This window comes from Microcaecilia unicolor, chromosome 11 (genome assembly GCF_901765095.1).
Source record: "Microcaecilia unicolor chromosome 11, aMicUni1.1, whole genome shotgun sequence".
In the NCBI taxonomy this organism is placed as follows: domain Eukaryota; kingdom Metazoa; phylum Chordata; class Amphibia; order Gymnophiona; family Siphonopidae; genus Microcaecilia; species Microcaecilia unicolor.
In genome coordinates, this window is record NC_044041.1 from 74,071,586 (window position 1) to 74,091,414 (window position 19,829).

At 44.5% G+C, this 19,829-nt stretch overlaps 1 protein-coding gene across 1 annotated transcript; it reads left to right on the forward strand.

The window, feature by feature from the left end:
• The first annotated feature begins 4,204 nt into the window (after positions 1-4,204).
• On the forward strand, positions 4,205-19,829 carry ANKLE1 (ankyrin repeat and LEM domain containing 1). The gene is made up of 9 exons (XM_030219504.1): positions 4,205-4,530; positions 4,908-5,060; positions 5,888-5,993; positions 6,677-6,806; positions 7,289-10,327; positions 10,416-10,578; positions 12,267-12,426; positions 15,579-15,708; positions 16,855-19,829. The coding sequence occupies exons 1-9, from the start codon at positions 4,472-4,474 to the stop codon at positions 17,025-17,027; spliced, it is 4,113 nt and encodes a 1,370-aa protein (XP_030075364.1). The 5' UTR covers positions 4,205-4,471; the 3' UTR covers positions 17,028-19,829.

A 19,829-nucleotide genomic window follows, 5' to 3' on the forward strand; every position in this document is an offset into this window, starting at 1 on the left:
CAGATAGGGCCTCACCAACGACTTATACAGGGGCATCAACACCCCCTTCCTTCTGCTGGTCACACCTCTCTCTATACAGCCTAACAACCTTCTAGCTACGGCCACCGCCTTGTCACACTGTTTTCGTCGCCTTCAAATCCTCAGATACTATCACCCTAAGATCCCTTTCTCCGCCCGTACCTATCAGACTCTCCCCGCCTAACACATACGTCTCCCGTGGATTTCTATTCCCTAAGTGCATCACTTTGCATTTCTTCGCATTGAATTTTAATTGCCAAGCCTTAGACCATTCTTCTAGCTTCCTCAGATCCTTTTTCATGTTTTCCACTCCCTCCCAGGTGTTTGCAGGGCAAATCTAATTTTCTTATGGAATAATGTGGAGCACACCTCGGAAAAAGTGCGGCGCTTCGCTGCCACCCCTGCTGAGTAATCCTGAAAGCAACGAAATTGCGTTCCTTCGTACGTTAAAGGTTTGCCTGATCTGGTTGCCTGCAACACTTCCTGTTTGTGGGCACAGTTCAAGATTCGAAAGCGCTAAACCCCTATGAGAAAAGCTGCACTGGTTCCCACTCAAAGAAAGGATTATCTTCAAAATCTGCACTTTGGTCCACAAAATCATCTACGATGTAGTCCCAGGATACATGACAGACCTCATAGTTCTATCAACTAGAAACAGACTCGGATCAGCACGAACATACCTAAACCTACATTACCCAAACTGCAAAGGGCTAAAATACAAAACAACTTATGCATCCAGCTTCTCCTACATAAATGCACAACTATGGAATGGACTACCATATGCAGTGAAAACAATACATGACCACCTAAACTTCAGGAAATCATTAAAAACCTACTTCTTCAAAAAAATCTTATCCCACCGATCCAACATAAATCCTCACACCCAGAAACACACCATAATCAATGATCGTACTGGACAATTTATTTTCCTCTTTCCCCTCGACCTCAAGATGCTTGATTCACTTCTATCTCATTTGACCACAACACAATCTTGTATTTGTTATCAACCGAAATGGCAAAAGCCTTTACGGTACTTTGTAAGCCACATTGAGCCTACAAATAGGTGTGGAAATGTGGGGTACAAATGTAACAAATAAAATAAATAAATAAACCGAAGAACTACTACTCGGGGTTTTACTGCCCCTGCCTGTCGTGGACCCAACCGATGGGCCCGCTCAATACGCAGGGGCCCCAAGCATTCTGGGAGCTGTAGTTCCTGTGTAATCTACTGGGACAAAAATGCCTCAAGGCCTCTGTCCAAAACAGATTCAGGTAGTCCCACCATGTGGATATTATTCCTTTGGAACCTATTTTCAAGGTCCTCTACTTTCTCCTCCAAGGCCAGCAGTTTTTTTTTAGGGAATCCTGTGATTCTTCCACCACAGTTACTCTGTCCTCTACCTTGCTCACCCGCATCTGAAAGGCTACACAGTCCCGGGCCAGATCCGTAAGTTGCGTTTGTACCTTTTCTAGTTTTGAGTCAATGGGGGACAATCTGCGCTCCAGCAAATCCTTGAGAACGGCGGACATTTCCCCGGTGATTTTGGCGATCCATGCCGACAATACTGTGGGGACGGACGGGCTGGCAGGTGGCACCATTTTATCCTCTGAGCCCTTGCCACGAAGCTTTTCTTTCTGTGTGCTTCTCGCTGCCAAACCAACGGCGCTGGATCGCCGGTCCCATCACTTATACACGTCCTATGTCCAAAAAAACCCCGTTTAATGTTCGGAGGCCACAAAAAGCGAGATGAAGGAGGCAACGAGAGCTGGAGAAACCTGTTCTAACAGCCTCTCTCGGTCATGGCGTCACGTGTTCCCCTAAGGTAAGAAATGCTTGTGAAATGCTGCTACTGCTCTAGTGGATTGAGTCCGACCTGTATTGAGTAGGCACTATAGACAATCAAACATTTCCTTCCCATTCTATTCATTCATTTGGTTTACTGCTTGGTACATAACACTACTGATGTCTGTCCAAGCTTGTAGAACACTTAACAGTAATATATAATGTAGACAATAAACCTACACAAACAAAAGCACAGGAAACAGATCTGAGTGATACTCTTACAGAAGTACCATGCTTTGACTAGGGTAGTACAATGTGTAGTCTAATGACATAAGACAACTTTAAAGAGAATCTAAGCTAATCATTCATGGCAGAGAGCAGGAGTGGATGGGGGGGGGGGGGGGGGGGGTGTAAGTAAAATAATGACTAGGCTTTAACTGCTATTATGGGTACTTTATTAGAATCCTGACAAAGAAGAGAGGAATACACAGAACACTGTATAATTAATCATCCCTGACTACATTCAGCAGAGTGTTTATTTTTATTTATTTTTTTTAAATAGCTTTTCAAATAACAAGGCTTCTATGGTCTACTTCCTCATTACAGTGAATTCCTAAGTTAACTGCTTTCTCTCACGCTGAGACAGAAACCAAACTCTCTCTCCCCTTCATATCTCTGCACCGGCTTTGTCCTAATGGCTCCTTGCCATCATCCACCAAAAAAACAATTTTCTGGTAATGGGGAAAAAATGAATTTCTTATTTTCATATATTACTTCTCTGCATCACCCTTCTGTGGTCAGTTGCTTCTGAAATCTGTATTGTTTTAAAACTTTCATTACACAGAAAATAACTTTAATAAAACTGTGCAGTAAACACTGAGCTGAAATTAAAGCCTTAACGGACAGGTGCTCAAAACTTCTGCTAGCTCTAAAAGGGGATTAGCACCAGCTTAGCATGCATGTTATTGTGTGCAAAATACTTTAATGGTTTCAGCACAGACTATTTAAAAGCAGTTTTTAACTACCCTGCAGCAATGTTAAAAAAAAAAATTCCTTGGTGCATTTAGTACAGGAAACTTTGGGTTAGGTCTGCAGCAGGTAGAAAAGTTGTTTGAGAGGAGCAAATCTCTAGTGGTATTCCTTCTCTCCCTTCAACCATCATTAAAATAAAAAAAGTAGCCTATGGCACCCACCCTACCTCCATTATCCCCCAAGCTTTAAAAAAAATAAGAAATTCCTCAGTGGTCCTGTGGCCTCTATCTCCCTCTAGTCCAAAAATGCCCTGGTAGTCCAGTGATGCCCTGCTCCCTCTCCCCTCAGCAAGGCTGGGCCTGGCCCTGCTCGTTGCCATTGACCTGGTAGTCCAGTGGAATCCCAGTCCCTCCCCTAAACCCCTCCATCAGTTGTAGGAGTCAGGAATGATGCCTACTTGCTCCTGCCTCTAGGTGCTGTCATCTTCAAACTGGCGGTGCACTGAGTGGGGTGGGACACTGCCCTTTTGAAGGTGGCAGGAGCACGTAGTCATCACTCCTGCCTCCTATGAGGTATAGAGGGTCTGGGAGTGTACAATTCCACTAGACCACCAGTCTAGGGTTGACCACTGGACTACTAGGGCACATTTGGACTGGAAGGAGGGGCCACTAGGGAATTGTTTTTAGGGTCAGGCAGGGGGTAAGGAGCTTATTGCCACAGTATGTGCCTGAGTAGTGATTAGCTGAGGCACTGAAAGGAAAATCCACATTTTTTTGCAGAGCTACAGCTGTGCTGTGGTTGTAATGTGGCATGTATTTGCATGCTGCAGCACTTTTTCTGTGCAAGATTCAGTCAAATGGCCCTCTGCTACCAACCTGTGAGAGTTGGCTCCTAACTAAAGTAAGCTGTGTAAATTCGTTTTTTGTATTCCTTTCAGAAAGAGGAATGGTCTTGAGATTATATGCAATTTTACAGAAGGGGCTTGTGGTCTCCCAGAGTCAATGATGGGGGCAGTAATTAAGCCTGTGGTACAAAAAAAAAAGCTTGTGTTTTGGAGCAGAGACTAGAAATCATCAAAACGAAAAAATATATAGTGATATCCTTTTATTAAAGTAATACTAATCCATTTTTGAGTAGCTTAATTAAGTTCAGTTAAAAAAAAAAAAAAAAAAGGTGTTATTTTCTTCTACCTGGCAACAGGAGAGCTTTTCAACCTGCTGAACCTATCCTCCTTACCCCCCCCCCCCCCCCCCCCCATGTTTCACACGCGCAGGAACTGACGTGATCAAGTGCGACGGGAAGTTTGCCAAGTCACATTTGGTGTGTGTGTTTAATCAAGCCTACAGGTGTTTGGGGAACGGGGCAGCTAACCAGGGTGAGCTAAACTATACACCGAGAGGCCACGACTCTGTCTAGGCTGGCCTGGGCCGCGGAGAGTCCTGACTGAGCGGCGCGCCCCCCCTCAAGTCGCGGTTGCGCAGTAGCGTTCCGGAAAGAGGCGGGAAGTTTGAGCGCCGGGCCGGCGCGCTAGGTGGAGACTCAGAGGGGTAGGATGAGCAGGAGGAGTGATACTCGGTTCGGTTTTGAGCAGTTTGGCGATATTTCTAAATTCCAAGAGCAAAGCCGGGAATCTGATTGTGTTGGGGGAGGGTGGGGAAAGTGGCCTGGGTCTCTATCCTTGTTCACGCCCGCGGAAGGATGTGTGCATTTTCGCTGGCTCAAGAGTTGTGCAAGGCGCTGGAGGAGGAGGACCCAGAGTGAGAGCTTTACCCTTCTTAAAGTTTGTACTTCTCTCCGTCTTCCGATGCTTCCTGTCAACGGGTTTACGTGTTTTGCAAACGTAGTGCATTTAGGAGTTCTATCTGTGTAGTCAGTGGATCTAATTAAAAAAAAAAAAAGAGATGTTAGCAAGAGCGCATTGTAACAAAATAATTTGTTTGTTTAATAATAGTGTTTGTTCTTTCCCCCCCCCCGCCCCCCCTTAATGCCGGTTCTGCTTGTATGTGATTTGAAATAACCACCAAATCCAGTCTGTCATCTTCGTACTGAAAAAAATGAGAACCTGTTTTTGCAAGCAGTGCCATTATCCATAACTGGTGCTTCTGTTACTCTTGGATCTTACTGTTATTTTAAGGGCTGTGGATGCGCTGCTGAAACAAGGCGCAGACCCTAACCTCCTCCTGCCAGATGGGATAGCAGCTGTTCATTTAGCTGCAGGGAAGGAGAGAGAGAGTGCAGTGCGCTGCCTGAACCTGATACTTCAGCATGGAGGAAACCCCAATGTCAGGTATTCTATCCTTAGCTTGCATATCACCCATGCAGCGCTAGTGGAAGTCTGGAAGCTGTATCTAATGCTTGAGAACTTCTTCCAAACCCAGAGTGAGGTGGGGATGTGAAGAGGATGATGTGACAAAAGAAGCATAAGTGAGTTCTATCTGAAAGCAGAAGACTGATTTTTACTTGGCTGCCCAAGACTAGTTTTTGGATGGATTGATGTTCTGAAACAATGAAGACTAGGACTATTGTTTTACAAGGTTTAGCCTGAAACAATGGTTCTTAACCCAAGTCCTGGGGACACCTAGTTAGCCAGGTTTTCAGGATGCCCACTTTGAATATGAATGAGTTAGATTTGCATACAGTAGAGGTACCTCATGCAAATTAATTTAATGTATATTCATAGTGGATATCCTGAAAACCTGACTGGTTAGGTTTGTCTCAAGGCCAGAGGTTGAGAACCCCTGGCCTATAAGTTAGAATGCACTTCAGCTTGTCTCTGAATTGGGATGGGTTTGTAGGACAGAGTTTTCCTTGACAACAATGCTTCTCAATCAAGCCCTTGGGGCACACCCACCCAACAAATCTCTGTCATGCCAGTCAGGTTTTCAGGATATCCACAAAGAATACGCATGAGAGAGACTTGTAAACTGAGGTGGCAGTGCATGCAACTCTCTCATGCATATTCATTGTGGATATCCTGAAAACCTGGCTGGCCGGGTGTGCCCAGAGGGCTGGGTTGAGAAGCATTGCTTTCAAGGAAAGTAAATAGAAATCACAGAACAATATGCTGGCTTATAGCTAAACACAGGATACCATTATTTATTTATTTTTTTTCAGATCAGTTGAGGACTTGACACCTCTGCATGTTGCTGCTTCTTGGGGTTGTTACAAGTGTCTAAAACTCTTGTTGAGAAGAGGAGGGGATCCCAGCCTCAAAGACCAGGTTTGTACACTGCCATAGATTTAATTTGGAGTAAGCATGGGGGCGACACACCTCCCAAATGTTGATCTGCCACTACTCGGTGGTGGTGAGGCATAGTACTGGTGTGGATTAGGAATTGGTTATTGTACAGAAAACTGAGGGTATGGTTAAGTGGTCATTTCTCTCAATGGAGGAGGGTGAACAGCGGAATGCCGCAGGGATCTGTACTGGGACCGGTGCTATTTAACATATTTATAAATGATATGGAAATCGGAACGATGAGTGAGGTGATTAAATGAGCAGATGATAAAGGTTGTTAAAACACATGCGGTCTGTGAAATATTGCATGAAGACTGGGCATCCAAATGGCACATTGAAAAGAATAATCCGAATCATTGTTGTATGATGGCTAGGGTTCACCTTGGGGGGTCAGTACTCAAGGAAAAGATCTGGGTGTCATTGTACATTAATACGCTGAAATCTTCTGCTCAGTGTATGGCGGCGGCCAAAAAATCAAACAGGATGCTAGGAATTATTAGGAAAGGGACGGTGAATAAGACTGAAAATATTATAATGCTGTTGTATCGCTCCATGGTGTGACTGCACCTTGAATATTGCGTTCAGTTCTAGTTGCCATATGCAAGTTAGTCTCATCAAAAAGTCTCTTTTGAACTTATTTGTTGTCTTATTTCTCTGTGCCACAGGATGGAAACTGTGCAGTTGATTTGGCTTTGGAGCAGGGAAACAGGATATGTTTCATGCTTTTGCAGGATTATTACAGTTGTCATTTGTCAGAGGAGAGGAGTGAGGAAAACTCACCCAAACAGAGTCATGGTAAGGCAAAAATGAATTTCCATAACATTGATTATACCTTGAATATGTTGACACTTGTTTGATAGCAGCTGGAGTGTTCCTACCCCTTGCTGGTTGAAAGCTGCCATAGCCAATCCTTCAATGAGCAGCTCAGCCTCCAGTTAGAAGGAATCGAGGCCTAGCTAAAGTTCTAGCAATGTTGACTGTGTATAGTTATTCTAAATTAGGTGATTTTTAAAGGTAAAGGTGCACAAGAAAACTAGAATCTTTGTAGGCTGCAATAGGTGTTCATTGTTAAAACCAGAAAATGAAACCTCACATCTTTGTTACTTTCAATGTAATTATTTACTGGGTCCTGTTGGGATAAATTTAGGATGAGAGGTGAAACAATTTGTTTTAATCAGAAAGCAGCAGGGCCACTGCCAGCAGTTTCTCTGCTGCTGGTGATTAAACCAGTTTTCTGCACTAACTAATGTTAACCTGTTTGTTTTTATGTCCTGCAGACTCTTATTCAACAAAGAACAGAGACTCTCTCTTCTCTAGTATGGGAACAGACCCCAGCAGTATCTCCAGATTTTCAGAAAGAAGTGGTGAAGTGGAAATACTTAACAGTACAAGGAAATCTTGTCTGCGCCCAGCCCTGACCTCTGAGTTGAATAGCATCCTTCATGATGACACTGTGATTGCTGGCATTAACTACCAGGAGAAACGAACCCAGGACAGCCAAAGCAGTTGTGAAAAAGCTCTCCAGGACGCTCTGTATTCTTCAGGCATTATTCAGCATGTTCACAAACCCTCTGATTGTCATGGGCGAGACAAGGAGCATTCACCGTCCTCAACAGTGCTGTCTGGTACTCGGGTGTCTTCCCTGAGTCAAGGCAATGTAAATACTGAAAGCCAACCTGAAGGAGAAGTTTTTCTTGAGGATGAATCCATTTTATGTATGTCACAAGCACCAGCATGGACATTTCTTCATCCGCAAATGGGTTGTGACATTGGCCAGAAAGACATGCCATGCAATAGTCATATTTCATCCAGCAAGAAGTACATGGTGAACAGCACCAGCCAATATATGACTAAAGAATTTGCCAGTGGTGACATTTCTGGGTTAGACACATTTGCCCCATCTACACATCTCATTTCTGAGGTAGATAACCCAGCAACACCTAATGGATGCTCAGGAAGCAAGATGCCATGTGATGGCTCTGGGGTCTCTTTGGTAACACTGGATTCCAGAATGATGTCTTCCTCTTTGGGCAAGAAGAGAGTCAGTTTTTGCAAAGGGTCACAGATTATTTCCTTCCAAGAATCTGAGATTGGGTTAAGTTGCTCTTCCAGACCAAGTAACATTGATGTGACCCCTCACTCTTCAGAAGACAGACAGCTTCTGGACTCTGATGGCCTTCCAAAAATCTTTGAAAACCAAGGACTAGATGCCACATCCCCAGATCATGCATACTACTTCCAGCGTGGGGTCTCCTCTTCTGACTATGACTTGGACAGGACGGTGATCAATCCAGCAATTCTGCAGAAAAGAGAGCAAACTGAAGATGATGGTGGTCTGGGCTCAGAGGTGCAGGTGCAGCACTGTAGTTCAAGTAGTGATAACTATGAGAGCTGTGACAGTGACTGGTACATGAATGCAGCTGAAGCTTCTGTCCATGAAGGAGACTTGAAGAGAAACTCTGAAAATAGAGAGTGTGTACAGGAGACATGTCATACTAAACACACGTCTCAGAACTGCAAAGGGACAAGCACAGGAAGCTCCTATGTAGAGGCGAAAATGTCACCCACTCAAGAATCGCAGTTACAATGTACAATTAATTCTGCTGCTCATGCCACTGTCGCTCTAAAGGATATTTCTAAAGATGATGAGCAGCAGTCACAGTTGAAAGATCTTTTTTCTATTGAGAAGTATATGTCACCTGCAACATTTTGTGCACCCAGGACGGAATCTCTTTGTACACAGCTGGTTCAGAATAAAGGGATAAGAAGCCAAGCCTCTGATAATCTGTTAACAGACACTGAGACTTTGCCAGTGACTGTTCTGCAGTCTCAGGAAACCCTGCCAGAGGCACTTGTTCATGATTGCAGTGGCCTGCAGCAGAACACTATTGGTGAACTGAGCAAGCAGCTCAAAAGCATGATGCTTGCAACCAAATGGAAGAACGATCCTCCTCCATATAGTGTAACTCAAGAAACTGTGATGATAGAGCAAGACTCAGGATCATCTTCTAGCTCTGAAAGCAAAGATACAAGCCTGAGCAGAGAATTGAAGAAGATGTTAATGTTAACAAAAACAGCTGAATCCTTTACACCCCAAGGCAACGAAAGACCTTGTTATATTACTGCTAGAACGAAAAGCCGTGTAACTTCCTCCTCCTCCCGCAATAGCAGCTCCTCATCTCTGTTTGACAATACTTTGGATATGCCTAAACGGGGCAGGCGACTAAGAAACCAAGAAGGAGTTCCCCAGTGTCTGCTTGCAAGTGACAGTCAGATGAAAGATCATGGCCCAAGGAAGAGTCAGGAAAATGAATATAACCCTGTACACTGCCAGCATCTGCCAATGAAGGAGCACAAGATGCTTAAAGTAGATCATACTGAAATTGTACAAAATGAGGTGCCCTCTTGCTCTTCCCAAAGGAAATACAATGTCCCAATAGCTTGCAGTCCAACAATGCTTCTCAAACATGACATCGATGGAAGCATTAGTGATTTTCTCACTGATGATAGATCATCTTCAGGCTCAGAGGGGCTGAAACACAGCACTGTATCCTATGTACCTCTACCAACTTCAAACACTGCCAAGGTTTCCTCAGAAAACACGTGGCTGACAGAAGATGAAGGAAATAGCTGTATGGACACCACCACGTGTATGACTGCTAATCTCTGGGATTTCAGGGCTCTTCCACTCTCTATGAAAGCCTATACAGGTTCTAGTAACAAACAAATTTTCCACAACACACAGTTAGATGATCCCAGGTTTCCTGAGAAGGAAGGAGGAGGTCAACCCTGTGTGCCAAGATTTAGCTTTAGTAGACTGTCTACAATAAGGCCACCTTCTGTGGTCCCTGTAATACAAACTATCTCGGACAAGTTGACAGCTATCGAGGATTCATCAAGTCATGATATTACACTGTCTCCTGGTGGTCGTCCCGTCAACATGAGCAAGAATGAATCTGTAGAATATCTCTACACAGACAATGAGGAAGGACATGCATTGATAGAAAAGCATTTCCCGTGCACTGAGGAGAACACTGCAGAAACCACAAGCTCTGAAGAGACCATCATTTATGACTGGAGGATGTATAAGAGCAATTTAGAGGTGCAAGAATGCAAAGCCAGCCAGACCCCAAGATGCAACTCATCCAGGATAAGACTGGACCTCCTCCAGCTATCGAATGAGGAGATTGAGAGGAAGCTGAGGGACTTTGGTGAGAATCCCGGGCCCATCACCAGCCTCACAAGATGGGTCTACCTGGCACTGTTAGACAAGCTGATGAAGGATCCACAGTCTAGGAGCCGGAAGGAAACTATAGGTAAGACCCAATGCTTTATTCATATGATCCACACTGTCCAGAATAAACATGTTACTTTTTACTGATTTTCTTTCTTGCCCTGGTGTAGGATACAGTCCTGAGCTGACCCTCACCCTGCAAACTTCCCAGATCCCAGAATGCCAGGGTGACGAGATGGCTCTATCTAAGCAGTTTGATCAGCCTGACAGGAGGAAGAAGTGGCGGGAAGGAATCCTGAAATCCAGTTTCAATTATTTACTCTTAGATCCCAGGTGAGGGGGACAGGATGTGGTGCATCCTGTTACTGAGGAGCTTATCCAGCTTATTTTCGAAAGAGAAAGACACCCATATTTCGACCCAAATCGGGTGATGGGCGTCCGTTTCCCGTGGGCGCCCAAATCGGTGTAATCGAAACCCGATTTTTGGTGTCCTCAACTGCAGTCCGTCACAGAGACGAACAAAGATAACGGGGGTGTGGCGAAGGCAGGACTGGGGCGTGGTTATCGGCCAAGGAGAGATGGGCGTCTTTAGCTGATAATCGAAACAAGAAGGGCGTTTTTGACTAGAATTTGGTCCGCTTTATTTGGACCCTTTTTTTTCAGGTCCAAGTCCCAAAAAAGTGTCCCAACTGACCGGATGACCACCGGAGCGAATCGGGGATGACCTCCCCTGACTCCCCCAGCGGTCACTAACCCACTCCCACCAAAGAAACCCCACTTTACAAACTTTTTTTCCCAGCCTGTATGCCAGCCTCAAATGCCGTACCCACCTCCATGACAGCAGAATGTGTTCTATCCTCTGACAGCCTTTCCCTGGTTCTGATGTGGGTCTCGGGTGAGTGTGACACCTTTTCTGTTAATGGCACTGCAGAGTCGCATCAGAAATGCATTGTGGTGGGTGTAGGGTATTGGGCTCCGTGATTCCACTAGCTTGTGTTAAATGCTCACAATGTTGGTAGTTGGTAGGCTCTACTCCCATGGTGCTTTTTTCCCCTGCTTACTGGGTCAGAGTGTGCCCTGTTTTGTTTCCGGTAGTCCATGAGGTAGTGGCCATTTGTGTAAGACACTTTTAGATCCCTTTCCTGTGTTAGCCACGTTACAGCACTTAGTTCTTACCTTGAATGTTGCTGAAAGAGGGCATTGTACACCATTCTGCCAGCTCGGACCTACTGCTAATCTCAGTACCAGCGAGACTCGTTGCCAGTGGGGCACAACCTCTGATCTGCAGTTAACTGTGAGTAAAGGTGCTTATTCAAATAAAGGACGTTTTCAGCGAGATTAGTCTTCAGGTGTGAACTGCTGTGCCAAGGTTATACACCAGCAACAAGTCCTGTCCCTGGAGTACGTTTAGTGGGTACTGCAGTGCACTTCAGGCGGGCAGACCCAGGCCCATTCCCCCCCCCCCCCCCCCCCCCCCCCCCCCCGTAACACTTGTGGTGGTAAATGGGAGGCCTCTAAAACCCACTGTACCCACATGTAGTTGCCCTCTTCACCCCAAAGATCTATGGTAGTGTTGTACATTTGTCCCTCCCACGACCAAATGGCTTGGATTAGGACATTTCTGAGCTGGGCGTTTTTAGTTTCCATTTTCACAAAAAAAAACCGCCCATCTCAGAAGGGACCAAATCCATGGCATTTGGTCCGTCCAAACCGTATTTTCGAAACAAAAGATGGACGCCCATCTTTTTCGATAATATGGTCTGTCCCGCCTCTTCACATACCCGTTTTCGGACATAGACGCCCATGGAGGTGGGCGTTCGCGTTCGATTATGCCCCTCCACGTCTGTTACGACGACTGAAGAAATGGCTTGGTGGGATGGCCGTTTTCCTTGGTGATACTTATGTGTCTTCTATGGGTCTGTGGTGTTCTATTGTATGTTACAAGGTTCTATTTATTTTAAAAGTACTTATAAACCAGTTTAGCAGTTTGTTCAGTCAGACTCCTGCATTTTCTTTCTCAGAGTAACCCGCAATCTGCCCGCACGCTGCCATAGTCTGAGTCAGGTGGAATGCTTTTGCACGTTTGTCAATGCCATCTTCTATGTGGGCAAAGGGAAGCGCGCTCGCCCTTACTGCCACCTTTATGAAGCCTTAACGCACTACAAGACTGGAAGAAAACAGGTACCAAGACCCTTTTTTCCCCTTGCTGCCTCTAGATGGCAGCCAGCACTAGTCCAGACTAGAGATGCTGCGTAGCACTAGCGTTCCTTGGCCTAGCTTTTCATGTGTAATGATCAGAGGCAGATTAATGTGGTGAGCGAACTTCCCCTCCCTCCCCATGCTGAAGACAGCAGCAGGACCTTCCAAAGAGGAGAGGGTAGAGATGGGCAGCTAATGAAATAGACCAACAGGTGATGATTGTGGCAAGCCAGATTTGAAGATGGATCATAAAAGTTGGATCTGAGGGTGGCTGCAGGGAAGAATAAGAAAATAAATATTGCCATACTGGGACAGGCCAAAGGTCCATCAAGCCCAGCATCCTGTTTCCAACAATGGCCAATCTAGGTTACAAGTACCTAGCAAGATCCCAAAACAATAGAATACACTTTATGCTGCTTATCCTAGAAATAAGCAGTGGATTTTCCCCAAGTCCATTTTAATAATGGCTTATGGACTTCTGTTTTAGGAAGCTAGCCAAACCCTTTTTTTAAACCCTGCTAAGCTAACTGATTTTACTACATTCTCTGGCAAAGAATTCAAGCGTTTAATTACACGTTGAGTGAAGAAATATTCGGACAGTGACTGGTTCAACAGGCAAGATTGTTTGTTTTTCTTTGGTGAGGAAGGTTTTGGGCATTTTTTTTGCTTTTTCTGATCCTGCTTTGTGAAGAGACATACTAAATGAAGGAGGAGCTTACCATCTGGTATCACTGTCTTCAATTCATTATCTCTATGTCCACCTGTTCATAGATGGACACAGCCCACCTGCTCGTAGATGGACACAGCCCACCAGTTCATTTTTGTTTTCCATTCCTTTCCTAATAATATCTAATATTCTATTTGCTTTCTTAGCCGCCACTGCACAATGAGCAGAGTTTCAACATATATCATCAACGATGACACCTAGATCCTTTTCCTGGTTGGTGATTCCTAATGTGGAACCTTGCATTACGTAGCTATAGTTCGGGTTCCTCTTTCCCACATTCATCACTTTGCACTTGCTCACATTAAATATCATCTGCCATTTGGATGCCCAGTCTCGTAAGGTCCTCTTGTAATTTTTCACAATCCTTTTGCGATTTATCAACTTTGAATCATTTTATGTCGTCAGCAAATTTAATTATCTCACTAGTTACTCCCATCTCTAGATCATTTATAAATATGTTAAAAAGCAGCAGTCCTAGCACAGACCCCTGAGGAACCCCACTTACTACCCTTCTCCATTGAGAATACTGACCTTTTAACCCTACTCCCTGTTTTTTTATCTTTTAATCAGTTTTTAATCCACAATAGAACACTACCTCCTATCCCATGACTCTCCAATTTCCTCTGGAGTCTTTCATGAGGTACTTTGTCAAATGCCTTTTGAAAATCCAGATACACAATATCGACTGTCTCACCTTTAGCCATATGTTTGTTCACCCCTTCAAAAAAATGTAATAGATTGGTGAGACAAGATTTTCCTTAACTAAATCCATGTTGGCTTTGTCCCATTAATCCATGTTTTTGAATGTGCTCTGTAATTTTGTTCTTTATAATAGTCTGTACCATTTTGCCCGGCACCAACATCAGGCTCACTGGTCTATAATTTCCTGGATCACCTCTGGAAATTTTTTTAAAAATGGGGATTACATTGGCCACCCTCCAGTCTTCCAGTACTATGCTTGATTTTAAAGATAAATTACATATTACTAGCAATAGTTCTGCAAGTTCACTTTTCAATTCTATCGATACTCTGGGATGAATACCTTCCAGTCCAGGCGATTTGCCACTCTTCAGTTTGTCAAATTGCACCATTACATCTTCTAGGTTTATAGAGATTTCATTCAGTTTCTCTGACTCGTCAGCTTTGAATATTATTTCTGGTATCTCTCCCAAATCTTCCTTGGTGAAGACCGAAGCAAAGAATTCATTTAATCTCCCCACTACGGCTTTGTCTTCCATGAGTTCTCCATTTACCCCTTGGTCATCTAGCTGTCCAACTGATTCTTTTGCTGGCTTCTTGCTTTTAATATACCTAAAAAGATTTTTACTATGTGTTTTTTGCCTCCAGCGCAATCTTTTTTTTTTTTTTTTTTAAGTCCCACTTTGCCTTCTTTATCAGCGCTTCGCATTTGACTTGCCATTCCTTATGCTGTTTCTTATTATTTTCAGTTGGATCCTTCTTCCATTTTCTGAAGGATTTTCTTTTAGCTTTCTTCACTGCCCATTTTAATCATGCGATTGTCATTTGGTCTTCCTTCCTTCTTTTTTAATACATGGAATATATTTGACCTGTGCTTCCAGGATGGTATCTTTGAACAGCATCCACACCTGATGTAAATTTTTGACCTTTTCAGCTGCTCCTCTAAGTTTTTTTTCACTGTTCTTCTCATTTTATCATAGTCTCCTTTTTGAAAGTTAAATGCTAACGTATTGGATTTCCTGTGTATACTTACTCCAAAGACGATATCAAATCTGATCATATTATGATCACTGTTATGAACTGGCCCCGGCACCAGGAAGGAACTGGTCATTGGAATGGGTTTAGAAGAGTCACACGAGAACACAGTAGTGAGGTGATGTGCAAGTGGCAGGCTCAAGCATTTCTTGTTAGGTTGATACCAGAGGAAAAACAGCACTTGAATGATGGTGTAAAAGCTCAAAGTTTCCAATTAGCATGACTAAAGAAGAGAACAGGGTTGGTTCAGTGACTCAGTAGCCCACCCTGAGTGTTTTTGGGAGGATCAGCTCCTCCAGGTTTGCTTATTATTGAGCCCAAGATGCTATAGAGGTGGAGTGAGATAGCCCCAGTCATTGCTCAGGAGTGACATTAGAATGTTTGGGTGAACACTAAAGCCATCTGCTATGTTAGCACACAGAGGCATAAGTTTGCATGTTTAAGCATGGTCTAGAGCCATTTTTGTTTCCTATTTTCCATTGGTTATGCCTCAGTATGCCCCTTAGTGTTCTCCTCACTGACTACCTTATCACACTGTTGTCCTAATGTCTATTAATGTTCTTATGTCTCTATAAACCACTGGAGAAATGTTTATTAAAAGCAGTGTATATGTTTTCTGAACACACAAATAATGAAGTATGAGCACTGACAGCTGGTACGATGTCCTCTGCAGACGTGTCCTAAGGTGCAGCAGATCCTGGATATTTGGCAAGGGGGCCTGGGTGTGATCTCCCTGCACTGCTTTCAGAATGTGATCCCTGTGGAAGCGTACACACGGGAGGCATGCATGGTGGATGCCATTGGTAAGAAAAGGCTTTTTTGTTTTTTTTTAATCTTGTGGGGAGCTGGCAGCACTAATCCACAGAGTGACAGATGGCATTAGAATTGGTCTATTGGGATGCAGAGAGCACTGAGCAAAACTTGTTTATCACTGTGTACTGCATCTTGTCAGCAGGTTTTTGTTGTTCTTAATATTTTTTTAGCCATTCTGTGATTGGACACAGCAGATGTTTGTTCTTGGGTTTTCACCTTTTTAGGTTGACAAGGTGCCACATAAGGTGGTAGAGCTGCCTAAGTATAGCAGCACTATATAGTATGTGCTCTGTAGGATGGGCACTTGGTTCCTCTTCCTCCTGGCTGTAGTTAAACCACCTTAGGGAGAGAGAGAGAGAGAGAGATCCCTTGAAAAAATGCATAAGGTTGGTCCTGTGTTCATTATGGGATTGTTCTTGACTTTCCAAAATAATACTATCTGCCAAACACAGCTTATGTATTTTTCGGACTATAAGACGCACCGGGACCATAAGACGCACCTAGGTTTTAGAGGAGGGAAATAGGGAAAAAAAAAATTTTCCTTTTCCCTCCTCTAAAACCTAGGTGCTCCGGTGCGTCTTGTCCGAGTTCGGGATCGCCCTCCCCTACTCACGTCACGCGATGTTCCCTGGTGGTCTAGTGATGTCGGGGCAGGAAAGAACCCCCTCTTTCCTGCCCAGCGCGCTGCTCTCCGTCCTCCTGAATGCTGCCTGACGGTCTCGGCGAGATTCAAAATGGCCGCCGAGAATTGAAGTCTCGGCGGCCATTTTGAATCTCACCGAGACCGTCAGACAGCATTCAGGAGGACGGAGAGCAGCGCGCTGGGCAGGAAAGAGGGGGCTCTTTCCTGCCCCGACGTCACTAGACCACCAGGGAACATCGCGTGACGTAAATAGGGGAGGGCGATCCCGAACTCGCTACCTTCGGACTATAAGACGCACCCCCCATTTTCCTCCCAAATTTTGGGGGAAAAAAGTGCGTCTTACAGTCCGAAAAATACGGTAATTGTCCACTAGACGTCTCTACAAAAGGATAGCTGTTCCTTCAACAAAATGGTATTAGGCATAGGAAGAGAAAATTTTAACTGTAGCAAGTTTTATACATTTTTATCTCTTGTACTTTCTCATCATTCCCAGGATTGAAGATGCTGACCAATCGGAAGAGGGGTGATTACTATGGCTGTGCTTTGAGCTGGTCGATGAAACGCCGTCGGTGCCTCGGAGTCCACATGCTGCACAGGGCCATGCAGATCTTCCTGGCAGAGGGAGAACGGCAGCTACGCCCAGCAGATATCCGAATTGGACAATGAAAAGACGCTTGGACATCTGGGGAAACCTGTTCGCTTGAGACTTCACATCTTGCAGATAAGAATGAGAGCGTTTCTGCTGTCATATAGTGTGTCTGGCAGAGGAGTGAGGACTGTTCATTCTGATAGCAGCTCTAAAACAAGCTGGATTCCTGCAATACTGGAGAAATCTCAGATGCTGGGAAACTAGCACTTAAACAAATATGGCCACCTAGATTATGAGAGAACCTCTTACACCTTCTGCCAACTTCTTGTCATTTCCGTGCCTGAAGGCAACAAATATTGCACTTTTAACTTCCGAAACTTGGAATGCTGTTGAGCCCTTGCTGGCCAGGGTGCAGCATGGCTTGAAACTTGCTTTCAAAACAGTGTTTATGCATTTAAACCTCAAGACTGAAATTTAAGAAAAGAGAATCCTGCCTCTGCTGGGCTTTGTGTCCTCATTCCTGGAGAAAAAACTGTAGTGTTCTATCTTCTTGGCACACTAGGAAGAAACTTCACTGAACCTTTTGACATATGTTAATGTGTTCACAGTTGAGAAGCTGTAAAAAATGCTTTGTTGGTGTTGAGGGAGGCAGGTTCCACCCTCTGCATGTAACCCGTCCACCTCATTCCCTATCCTCAATTCCTTTCTCTTGCCTAGATTCTCAAAACTCTGGAGCTGTTCAGTATAGTGCTGGAATAATACCGCCACAAAAGCCCTGCAACACAGCTCCCTGATGTTCAGCGCTAATGACATGCAAATTTAGGTGCGCTGTCAGCGCTGAGCATTAGAGAGCTGTTTCAAAGTTAGGGGAAGGATGGCGCTTGTGTTGAAGAGTTGTGTGTCAAGCACAGCTCTTCAGCGCGTACCCAGAACGCCGGAGGAAGGAGGGAGAAGTGCCAGCACCAGCTGTAGCAAGATCTACTGGCAGAGGTGAGTATTTCTGATCTCTTCTTCTCACCTTCATTCTGCGGCTTGGCTCCTTCTCCTGAACCTTCTTCCATGATCTAGTCCTGCTCTTGTGTTTTTGAGAAAGCAGGGCACCCTCCCCCCCTCAAGAAAAATTCTCATTGGGAGGGAAAAAAAAATTTTATGTTTTGCTCGTAGGAGGTGGGCCTGAGTTCAAAATTCTCTTCTGCTGTGCAGATGTAGCAGGACTTTGCAATTGCCTCAGTGCTGAAGGCAGTTCTGTCTTAGGGGTGCCCTTCTTCAGGGCGCTGTTCTCCAAGCATCGTGGAGAACAAAATGACCTAATTTTAAATCTAATTTAAATGCTTTTGGTACACTCGTTGATCACCTTGGTAGGGGCCTCTGAACATAATGCACTAGCAAATGCGGGCGCTAGTCCAGCAGTAATGGCCTCTAGCGTCCGCGTTTGCTTCCAAGCATCGGGGCCTCTGTGTCCTCTGATCGTTGCTGAGATTTTAGTCTGGGTCTGAGTTGGGAGCTTAGCGTCTCTGTTTAGTGTGTGGTTTTATTGTGGGCCATTTTGCGTTCCTAGATTCTTGGTATACACGCTGAATCATTGAAACAGTTCTAAAGGGTGTCAAAAATCCATTCAAGGGTTGATAGGCATATGGCTGCCTTCCAATTAGAAAGGTGTGAACCAAATGCAAAGAAAAGGGGAAAAGGCCTCTGTTCATAACTCAGTTTTCATGGATTGGAAGTTGGAACCTTGGTGACCACCTACTAATTAATGCAGCTAGCCAAAAGGTTATTTTGATAGCCTGTGTATTTTCTCTTAAGGCAGTAACGCCTGTTCTGCTAGTTTAAAAGGGAAAGTTGACTTTGATAGGGAGCAGCCTGTGCACTGGCACGTAAGGAAGACAGAATTATTTCTCTTTTAATGTTGTGTTTGTCACATTCTCTGTTTTGATTTGTGTTTTGTTTTTGTTTTGTTTTTTAATTACAAAATGAGGTTTTCTACAAAACATTCACTACAGTAAAGGAAGGATAGTGCTCTTAGTTATAGGAATCTATAAATGTGAAACACACACTCCTTTCTCCCCCACCCAGTCCCCATTTTTATTGTAGCACTACGGTAGTTCTGCAAGGCACTTATGCAATAAATATTTATTCCCTAGAGTTGTGGGGGCTTTTTCCCACACAAGTATCCCAGAAAAGGACTTGACTAAGAAAAAGTGGCTCTGCCCACTTAGTCTCATTCTGCCCACTTAGTCTCATTGTGGGGTGGGGGTGGGATGAAGTCGACTTATTCCTTTGTGCTTCCAGCTCAGTCAGATCAGGGACTGAGATCTGGCACTATAAGCATTTATTCACAGTTAGCTGGGGAGGGTTCTTTATTTTTATCCCCCGCCACAGTCCTTGACTGCGGGCCTTGTATTAGAGCACATTCTGGAATCCAGCAGTCACAGTTCCTAAATCTGGCCTCTAGATGTTGCCATTGTATAATAACCATGGCTTGCACCCTAAGTGCCCCCCCCCCCCCCCCCCCCCCCCCCAAGTCTGTAAATGCAGCCTTTATGGCATCCACAGCTTTAGCTGGCCCTGGAAGCAGAAGAGCTGAACTGGAAATTGAACATAGGTCCTTGAATATAGCTGAGGACAGCGCTACCACTGAGCCTCAGGGTGGCCCTGTCATTTTGGATGGAAAACATTGAAGGCTGAGAGAAACTGATACATGCAGTATTAGATCAGGGATCACTTTGCTTCAGCTTTGTGGAACAGATATAGGACTGATGTTAAGAATGAACAGAATAACCTGCTTGGTAATTCCACCTCCCATCGTCCATATCTTGTAAACCTGCTGCTGCTGGGGGAGGTGCCATGCAGTAATTGTGAATAAAAGTGTATGAATCAGA